Consider the following 10,690-nt stretch of genomic DNA (forward strand, 5'->3'; position numbering starts at 1 on the left):
GATACACGACATCCACTGGTTCCCCCTGAACTAATCGAGAGCTAACCTCCTCGTAGAAGTCAATCAGGTTTGTTTGGCAGGAGCGATTCCTCATGAATCCATGTTGGTTCGGGATTAAAAGATTATTAGCATCAAGATGCTCCGTAATTGCCTCTTTAATGAAGCTTTCAAAAATTTTGCCCACAACGGACGTCAGACTCACCGGCCGATAGTTTCCGGCGTCACTTTTCACTCCCTTTTTGAATATTGGCACTACATTCGCCTGTCGCCAATCAAGTGGTACAGACCCAGTCTCAACAGAGTCCTTAAATATAAGATATAACGGTCTGTCTATCACATTACTTAGTTCCCTTAGTACCCGTGGGTGTATGCCATCAGGTCCTGGTGATTTGTTTATTTTAATGTTACTGAGGCGTTTCTGTACCTCAACTTGGGTTAGATTAGTCATACTTAGTGGAGGATTAAGCTTGTCACTTCTCATTTCTCCTGTTAGTTCTATTTCCTTTGTGAAAGTTGTCGAAAAAAAATTATTTAATAGATTAACTTTATCCTCATCTTTCTCTATGATTTTGCCTTCCTCACTTTTTATCGGTCCAATATTATCCGATTTAATCCTTTTACTATTTATATACGTAAAGAACAGTTTGGGATTTGATCTACTTTCCCTAGCAATACGTTTCTCTGTTTCCTCCTTCACTAATTTTATTTGTTTTTTACAGGTTCTCGTTTTTTCCTTGTAACACATTAGTGCCTCCTTACTGTTTTCCTGTTTTAATCTCTTGAATGCCTCTTTTTTGCTATTTAACGCCCCTTTTACGTTCTTGTTCAACCATATTGGTTTCCTCTTATTTCTGGCCCTTTTATTCCCATACGGTATATACCTCTCGCACTGAGTATTCAGAATTCTTTTGAAGGTTTCCCATTTACTATTCGTATTCCATTGATTAAGTACTTTGTCCCAGTCAATAAGTTGAAGGTTTTCTATCAGCTAATCAAACTTCGCCCTCCTAAAGTTTAATGTTTTTGTTGTTCCCTTATTGATAACCCTACTGAAGGGCATTTTGAAGTCGATAATATTATAATAATATTTGAGCCGACAATTTGTTAGCGGACACCATGTTGCATTTGAAGAGTCCCTGTGTGCCCAAACATTGGAGCTCCCCCACAAGTGACCCCATTTTGGAAACTAGACCCCCAAGGCACCTATCTAGATGCATAATGAGCACTTGGAACCCCAGGTGCTTCACAAATTGATTCATAAAAATGAAAAAGTGTTTTTTTTTTCACTTTTTAATTTTTACGAATCAATTTGTGAAGCACCTGGGGGTTCCAAGTGCTCACTATGCATCTAGATAGGTGCCTTGGGGGGTCTAGTTTCCAAAATGGGGTCACTTGTGGGGGAGCTCCAATGTTTGGGCACACAGGGGCTCTCCAAACGCAACATGGTGTCCGCTAACAATTTGAGACGATTTTCCATTCAATTTGTTAGCGGATACCATGTTGCATTTGGAGAGTCCCTGTGTGCCCAAACATTAGAGCTCCCCCACAAGTGACCCCATTTTGGAAACTAGACCCCCCAAGGCACCTATCTAGATGCATAGTGAGCACTTGGAACCCCCAGGTGCTTCACAAATTGATTCATAAAAATGAAAAAGTGTTTTATTTTTCACTTTTTCATTTATACGAATCAATTTGTGAAGCACCTGGGGGTTCCAAGTGCTCACTATGCATCTAGATAGGTGCCTTGGGGGGTCTAGTTTCCAAAATGGGGTCACTTGTGGGGGAGCTCCAATGTTTGGGCACACAGGGGCTTTCCAAACGCAACATGGTGTCCGCTAACAATGTGAGCCGACAATTTGTTAGCGGATATCATGTTGCATTTGGAGAGTCCCTGTGTGCCCAAACATTGGAGCTCCCCCACAAGTGACCCCATTTTGGAAACTAGACCCCCCCAAGGCACCTATCTATATGCATAGTGAGCACTTGGAACCCCCAGGTGCTTCACAAATTGATTCATAAAAATGAAAAAGTGTTTTTTTTTTCACTTTTTCATTTTTACGAATCAATTTGTGAAGCACCTGGGGGTTCCAAGTGCTCACTATGCATCTAGATAGGTGCCTTGGGGGGTCTAGTTTCCAAAATGGGGTCACTTGTGGGGGAGCTCCAATGTTTGGGCACACAGGGGCTTTCCAAACGCAACATGGTGTCCGCTAACAATGTGAGCCGACAATTTGTTAGCGGATATCATGTTGCATTTGGAGAGTCCCTGTGTGCCCAAACATTGGAGCTCCCCCACAAGTGACCCCATTTTGGAAACTAGAGCCCCCAAGGCACCTATCTAGATGCATAGTGAGCACTTGGAACCCCCAGGTGCTTCACAAATTGATTCATAAAAATGAAAAAGTGTTTTTTTTTTCACTTTTTAATTTTTATGAATCAATTTGTGAAGCACCTGGGGGTTCCAAGTGCTCACTATGCATCTAGATAGGTGCCTTGGGGGGTCTAGTTTCCAAAATGGGGTCACTTGTGGGGGAGCTCCAATGTTTGGGCACACAGGGGCTCTCCAAACGCAACATGGTGTCCGCTAACAATTTGAGACGATTTTCCATTCAATTTGTTAGCGGATACCATGTTGCATTTGGAGAGTCCCTGTGTGCCCAAACATTAGAGCTCCCCCACAAGTGACCCCATTTTGGAAACTAGACCCCCCAAGGCACCTATCTAGATGCATAGTGAGCACTTGGAACCCCCAGGTGCTTCACAAATTGATTCATAAAAATGAAAAAGTGTTTTATTTTTCACTTTTTCATTTATACGAATCAATTTGTGAAGCACCTGGGGGTTCCAAGTGCTCACTATGCATCTAGATAGGTGCCTTGGGGGGTCTAGTTTCCAAAATGGGGTCACTTGTGGGGGAGCTCCAATGTTTGGGCACACAGGGGCTTTCCAAACGCAACATGGTGTCCGCTAACAATGTGAGCCGACAATTTGTTAGCGGATATCATGTTGCATTTGGAGAGTCCCTGTGTGCCCAAACATTGGAGCTCCCCCACAAGTGACCCCATTTTGGAAACTAGACCCCCCCAAGGCACCTATCTATATGCATAGTGAGCACTTGGAACCCCCAGGTGCTTCACAAATTGATTCATAAAAATGAAAAAGTGTTTTTTTTTTCACTTTTTCATTTTTACGAATCAATTTGTGAAGCACCTGGGGGTTCCAAGTGCTCACTATGCATCTAGATAGGTGCCTTGGGGGGTCTAGTTTCCAAAATGGGGTCACTTGTGGGGGAGCTCCAATGTTTGGGCACACAGGGGCTTTCCAAACGCAACATGGTGTCCGCTAACAATGTGAGCCGACAATTTGTTAGCGGATATCATGTTGCATTTGGAGAGTCCCTGTGTGCCCAAACATTGGAGCTCCCCCACAAGTGACCCCATTTTGGAAACTAGAGCCCCCAAGGCACCTATCTAGATGCATAGTGAGCACTTGGAACCCCCAGGTGCTTCACAAATTGATTCATAAAAATGAAAGTGTTTTTTTTTTCACTTTTTCATTTTTACGAATCAATTTGTGAAGCACCTGGGGGTTCCAAGTGCTCACTATGCATCTAGATAGGTGCCTTGGGGGGTCTAGTTTCCAAAATGGGGTCACTTGTGGGGGAGCTCCAATGTTTGGGCACACAGGGGCTCTCCAAACGCAACATGGTGTCCGCTAACAATTTGAGCCGATTTTCCATTCAATTTGTTAGCGGATACCATGTTGCATTTGGAGAGTCCCTGTGTGCCCAAACATTGGAGCTCCCCCACAAGTGACCCCATTTTGGAAACTAGACCCCCCAAGGCACCTATCTAGATGCATAGTGAGCACTTGGAACCCCTAGGTGCTTCACAAATTGATTCGTAAAAATGAAAAAGTGAAAAAAAAAAACACTTTTTCATTTTTACGAATTAATTTGTGAAGCACCTGGGGGTTCCAAGTGCTCACTATGCATCTAGATAGGTGCCTTGGGGGGTCTAGTTTCCAAAATGGGGTCACTTGTGGGGGAGCTCCAATGTTTGGGCACACAGGGGCTCTCCAAACACAACTTGGCGTCCGCTAATTATTCAAGCAAATTTTACAATCAAAAAGTCAAATGGCGCTCCTTCCCTTCCGAGCCCTTCCGTGCGCCCAAACAGTGTTTTTTCCCCAAATATTGGGTATCTGTGTGCCCAGGGGAAATTGCACAACAAATTTTGGGGTCCATTTTTTTTTGTTACCCCTGTGAAAATAAAAAAAATTGGGTCTAAAGTAATATTTTTGTGAAAAAAGTTAAATGTTCATTTTTTTCTTCCACATTCAAAAAATTCCCGTGAAGCACCTGAAGGGTTAATAAAGTTTTTGAATGTGGTTTTGAGCACCTTGAGGGGTGCAGTTTTTAGAATGGCGTCACTTTTGGGTATTTTCTGTCATAAAGACCTCTCAAAGTGACTTCAAATGTGATGTGGTCCCTAAAAAAATGGTTTTGTAAATTTTGTTGGAAAAATGAGAAATCGCTTGTCAACTTTTAACCCTTATAGCTCCCTAACAAAAAAAAATTTTGGTTCCAAAATTGTGCTGATGTAAAGTAGACATGTGGGAAATGTTATTAATTAACTCTTTTGTGTGACATATCTCTCTGATTTAAGGGCATAAAAATTCAAATTTTGAAAATTGCAAAATTTTCAAAATTTTTGCCAAATTTCCGTTTTTTTCACAAATAAACGCAAGTGATATCGAAGAAATTTTTCCACAATCATGAAGTACAATATGTCACGAAAAAACATTCTCAGAATCAGGGGGATCCGTTGAAGCGTTCCAGAGTAATTACCTCATAAAGTGACAGTGGTCAGAATTGTAAAAATTGGCCTGGTCATTAACGTGCAAACCACCCTCGGGGCTTAAGGGGTTAAGGAGGGAGAAAAAGATGGTAAAGTTATTGCTTACCTAGAGGATGGGGGGTGCCCCTGTTAAACGATCCACCTGCTGCTTTCTTGTGGCTGGGGATAGTCTCCAGGTAAATGTCCAACAAAGGAATAAAAAACACTTTTGAGATTAGGCTACGCTGATGGAAGAAGATGACTTTCTGTAAAAGGAGATGAAAAAGGTTATTTTATTAGGACAACGTGTTAAAGGGAACCTGTCAACAGGAATGTCCTTAAACGCCAGAGTGTCTAATTGGAGGATTACAGGGTGGGGCGGGGTTCGGCCGCATACCTCCCACCCCGTGATCCTTCAATTAGAAACTCTGTTAGCAGCCCACGCCATATGGCCACGCCTCTCTGGTGGGCTATTTAAACTCTGTTCCCCACACATCATATAGCGCATTTCACATGGCATTATATGCCTTAGCTCCATAGCGCTATTTCTTCCTGCCGTCCTGCTCCACCAGCAATCTGGTAAGCTTCACCAGCAGGTCCTCAGTGCACTCTGCACGGTGACTGTCTTTTTGTGCACTATCCTACAAACACACAGTGCACACTTTTTTCCAAATGTGGCCCCCTATACATAATATCCTATTGAGGCGCTTTGTCCTCCACTCTATTCCACTATATTAGACTCTCTACCCTTTTGGAACATACATAGCTTATATAGCATATATATATAGCGTATACCTTTCATCAAAGGTGCAGACACTACATGACACTTTGCCAATTTTAAAGGCAGTTTCTTTTCCTTTTTTTCTTTTTACTTGGGTCAATTTTTTTTCCTATTTTTTTCCATTTTTTTCTAGTCCCTTTTTGGACCATTTAAGCTCTATACTCTTATTTTTGTCATTATGATGAGGCTTGATCGCTACGTAATACTTACCCAACTGTCTATATTAAAATGAGTATGAAATTGTTTCTATATTATGATGAGTATGTAATCTGTAATCTTTTGCATTATCCTCCATATACTGTTGAGAAGAGTTCATGCAATACCCTGCTTATCATTGTATATTATGTACTGTCTTAATTTTTTATTTTGTTTTATTGTATTCCCTTTCCCTTTATAATTTCTATGATATGTTTCTTGTATTATAGTCTCATGAAGGTCGTGGTTGAATGACCGAAACTTTACACTTTGAGGATTGCATTTCATGAATTCTTTATGGAACTTAATTTCCATAATTTCCTTTATATTGCTTTCAACTGTATCGACATTCAGGATGCCAATAAAGTTGAAATTGTGATGCCGGGCGGAGGGGCCCAACGTCGACTCTGGTATCAGGCACCCCCCTCCTCCCCGACTCACGGGCCACATAATGGGCACGCGGTCTGCCGCCATTGGCGGTACGCCACTGGTCATGGATCACAAACACAAGGATTCTGCAGTACATTGCTCGTTTAGGAATTATGAGTTGTGCTGTTTGATAGCATGTGAGATTATTGGCCATAGACCAGGGCAGCTATTCGCAACAAGCCATAATCCCAACCATGATAGCTCGATAATCCAGGCAGTGCTGTAACAAGCATCATATACACGACTAGTATAGAGGGCCTATATAACACCATCTGTATCATCCTTGAGCGCCGCCATTAGATTTGTCTAATGTTTCAGATTTTCTTTACAGTTCCACGGAAATTGAAGCGTCCACTTCCCCTGTGATGTCAAAAGTAATGGACGCTTCAGAGCTTGAACAATCCCCAGAAATCCCAATGACTCTGTCGCTATCACACTCAGACACTCTGGAAGTTGGATATCTCAATGTGGCTTCCCCTGGTGTCCTCATCACTTCCCTTCAACCATCGATGACTCCAGAGTCGCGCACTGACAATGTATGACAATAAAAATCGGGCAACCATTGCTTCGGATTTTTAGCTCTATACTGACCGATGATTCACCCTCTATAGTGACGGCAGACATAGCGATTTTGCACCTGGTGGACATTATTGTGATGGATTTAGGTGCCTTTCCCTTCAGAGTATTAATCCTCATGCTGCTACCTGTACAGTGACGTTGCACAGGCATGAGAACAGCCGTGACCCAACAAGGCCGCACATGTTTGTATTTTTATATTAGTTTAATAAAAAGTTGTTGTTTTTTTTAAATCTATCCGTAATTTGTGATTCTTTCTTTGCTTCTAAATGAACATCCAAAAATATATGTTTTTATTCTAATATTCAATATCTAATTCATTGGGGACATAAAAAAACAAAAAAATGTTGAATGGAGACCAAAATCAGCAATCAACTACAGATCAATAAAACAAAAATGTAAATCACAAGCAGACTTAATTTGCATGAATTTCATCACGGTAGCTCATAATGTGACCCAGTAATGTGTGGTCCGCACGTTTCTGTGTGCACTTCTGACAACGTCTGGGCATGATCCTGATGAAATGGCGGATGGTGTCCTGAGGGTTCTCCTAGACTTGGATCAGGGCATCAGTGGCTCCTGGATGTCTGTAGTGATACTTAGCGTCACCATAATGTCCCCGAGGTTCCCAATTTGATTCTGGTGCAGGGTCAGTTAATGGCATCCATGTCTTTGTCATCTAGGAGCTGCCTACACACTTGTGTCCACATGTGGCTAAACACTGTCCTCCACCAGGAGGAACCCATAAACTGCTGAGATCTGACAAGGGCTTTGAGGACTATATCCTGGTACCTAATAGCAGTCAGGGCAACGTCAGGTATCACATGGTGGATTCCTTGACTCTCCAAGGATATGCCTTCCCAGATCATCACTGACTCACAGCCAAACTGGTCATGCTGGATGATATTGTAGGTGGCATAATGTTCACCACAGTATCTCCAGGCTCTTTCATGTCTGTCTGATGTGCTCTCATCTCTGAAGCAATCGGGTGCCAAAGGTGGACCTGTCTATCCCAGTGTTGACTGTCAGATGCCTATCAAACAGCAGGGTACTAGCTAGTGAGTACAGGTCCCTCTACATGACTTTGGGTGTCATGCCACCCTCATGGGGTCCCACAGTTTGGTCAGAATATGCACACTAATAGGAGGTAGGGTCTTGGTGTTCATGCTTACCTAGACACTTTGTCACGCCCCCTACTGGTAAGTCAGACTAAGGGTATGTGCACACATCATCTTTTTCAGGTGAATCCACTCTAAATAAACTCTAAAAAGACAGAATATATGCTGCAGTGTAAAAATGACTTGTTTAGCCTTAAGATTTCCAAAGACGCTAAGCGGTTAAACGAAGTTAAGACCATTCCTCAGATCACCTCCGCTTGGAAGCTGCTCACTAGTATATTTAATTAAAAAACAGTGCCCAAAAGATGTCAGAAAAGACGACAGAAAAGAAGCGAAAAAAAATGTAGCTTAAGGCTGTGTGCCCACGATGCAGCAAAAACGCTGCAGAAACGCTTAAAAAACGCATGGTAGAAGGCCTGCCATGTTCCCCAATGATAATCCGCATGTGCTGTGCACATGCTGCGGAAATTTCCGCTGCGGGTTATCATTGCGGAAAAAAACGCAGCACTACCAATTATTTTGCGGAAGCGCTGCGTTTTCGCCGCCATTGACTTGCATTGGAACGCTTGGATTCCGCATCACTGTATATGTACATGCGGAATCCATGCTTTTCAATGTGTGGATGGTACCCGGGTCTAGAGGACAGGAGGCTCTCCTCCGGACCCGGGTACCACAGAACCTGTAAAAATTAGAATAAAATAAAAAATAAATATGATACTTACCTTCTGATGGCCCCCGGTGTGCTTGCCGGCAGCTCTCGGTGGATTGAAGGACCTGCGCTGACGTCATAGTCATGTGACGGCAGGTCCTTCAGTGTAGTGTACCGCGAGCTGCCGGCAAGCCAGGACGGAGCAAAGCAAGACTCCGGGGGCCATCAGAAGGTAAGTATAGATTTATTTTTTTATTTTTTGACATTCTTTGGGGTCACACTATATAAATCCATGCCGTTTGCATGGATTTATATAGTGTGACCAAGTTGTCAAGCACTTTCCAAGTGATGCTAAAATCGCTTGGAAAGCGCTTGTCAACCCTCATGCGGAAATGCGTGTGAAGAACGCTTCACATCCGCATGTCCCTGGCAGTAAAAACGCATATACAATCCGCATGTGTTTTTTCTGCCAGGGAGATGCAGAAATGCTGAGGAAAAAATCCGGAGCATTTCTGCATCGTGGGCACATAGCCTTAGTCAAACACTTGTTCAGCAGACAAATACAGCCTAATTCAGACAACTGTATTATCAGTGTGATGATCAAGTATCATGTCTAATAAAGATTACAACATCTACATTAATAAATCACCACAACCACTGTTCTACTTTAATAAATCAACAGAACCACTGTTAGTACATGACTGCATTACCAGAACCACTGTGCGTGTACTGATGGTGGTTCTGGTGCTGTATTTCTGTCAGGAAACAAGGATCCAGCTAAACGAACTGTGAACGGTCTTTAATTCACAAAAAGTGCTTGATGAAGGATAAAATAAGATTAAATACAGCGATTGTTCCAAGTGACAGTGCTGGTGCGCACACGACGTGGCTACAGGCACGCTCTGATACCTGGATCCTGTCTGTCGCCGATTGTCATTCGATGCAGCTGGGAGTGCAGCGAGCAATTTCAGGGAGGACAGCACCACATGATGTGCACATGCTGTCTGTTCAATTAAACACCCCTCATCCTCCTCATTCCATTCTGAGCCCACCCCACGCTGCCCCCTTTTTCATACTGAACCCCGCTTCCATACTGCGCTGCCCTTAATAAAACTGAGCCCGCTCCCCTTCTGTACAGTGAGCGCACCCCATGCTGACCCCGTATCTTTGGCTGAATGAGCACGTACCTTAAAGGTGCTAATGCAATTGAATACAGGGACACTGTCACCCCTCTCCCACCTCCAAAAAGACACCGGTTTTCTTATAGTCTAGGAGGAGTGAAGGGAAGATATAAAAATATATATTCAGTATATATTTTTTAAAAACTTGATTCGGTGCCTAGTGGTAAATACAGGCTGGACTGGAGGCCACTGTTTAGGGCTCTGGCGGTGCTCCTCCTGTTCCTCCTCGCACAAAGGAGCAGATACCAGTCCAGCTGCTGGGTTGATGCCCTTGATGGCCCATGTCCAGGTATCTGCTCCAATGCTCTTGATGGCCCATGTCCAGGTATCTGCTCCAATGCTCTTGATGGCCCATGTCCAGGTATCTGCTCCAATGCTCTTGATGGCCCATGTCCAGGTATCTGCTCCAATGTTCTTGATGGCCCATGTACAGGTATCTGCTCCAATGCTCTTGATGGCCCATGTCAAGGTATCTGCTCCAATGCTCTTGATGACCCATGTCCAGGTATCTGCTCAAATGCTCTTGATGGCCCATGTCCAGGTATCTGCTCCAAGACTTTGTTGAGAGAAGCCGCAATCCTTCATGTGACGGCATGTATGGATGTGCCACCTGGAGGAGCTGGATACCTGTGCAACCAGAATGGGCTGCAGGTACCTTCTCACGCTAAAAGCTAGAGAAGAATAAGGAGTGAGTAACTGTCTACAGACCACCTGCAAAACCAGTCTCATTTTGCGGGTTATCTTGCTGTTGCCTCCAGTGCTAAATTTTTCACTTTATTTGCACCAAAATATTTACCATATAATAACCTGTTCACACAGGCAGACTGCAGAAAACAGTACGTGCTGAACTATCTGCAATAAATCATTCATTGTGCCCAGGCTACCATAGTTCTCGGAAGCGCATGTCCTGTTTACACAGGTCA

At 43.3% G+C, this 10,690-nt stretch overlaps 1 protein-coding gene across 2 annotated transcripts in view; it reads left to right on the forward strand.

Annotated features, from left to right (window-relative positions):
* The window catches only part of CCDC30 (coiled-coil domain containing 30), a 110,921-nt gene extending 103,869 nt beyond the window's left edge, over positions 1 to 7,052 (forward strand). For both annotated transcript variants that reach the window (XM_073656795.1, XM_073656796.1), the window contains one exon: positions 6,575 to 7,052. In XM_073656795.1, coding sequence (XP_073512896.1) covers positions 6,575 to 6,785 — 211 coding nt within the window. In that variant the 3' untranslated portion in view covers positions 6,786 to 7,052. The remainder of the gene's footprint in view (positions 1 to 6,574) is intronic.
* The last annotated feature ends 3,638 nt before the right edge of the window (positions 7,053 to 10,690 follow it).

The sequence above is a fragment of the Phyllobates terribilis genome, unplaced genomic scaffold (assembly GCF_046119375.1).
Source record: "Phyllobates terribilis strain yellow unplaced genomic scaffold, ASM4611937v1 Scaffold_12__6_contigs__length_324123572, whole genome shotgun sequence".
Lineage (NCBI taxonomy): Eukaryota > Metazoa > Chordata > Amphibia > Anura > Dendrobatidae > Phyllobates > Phyllobates terribilis.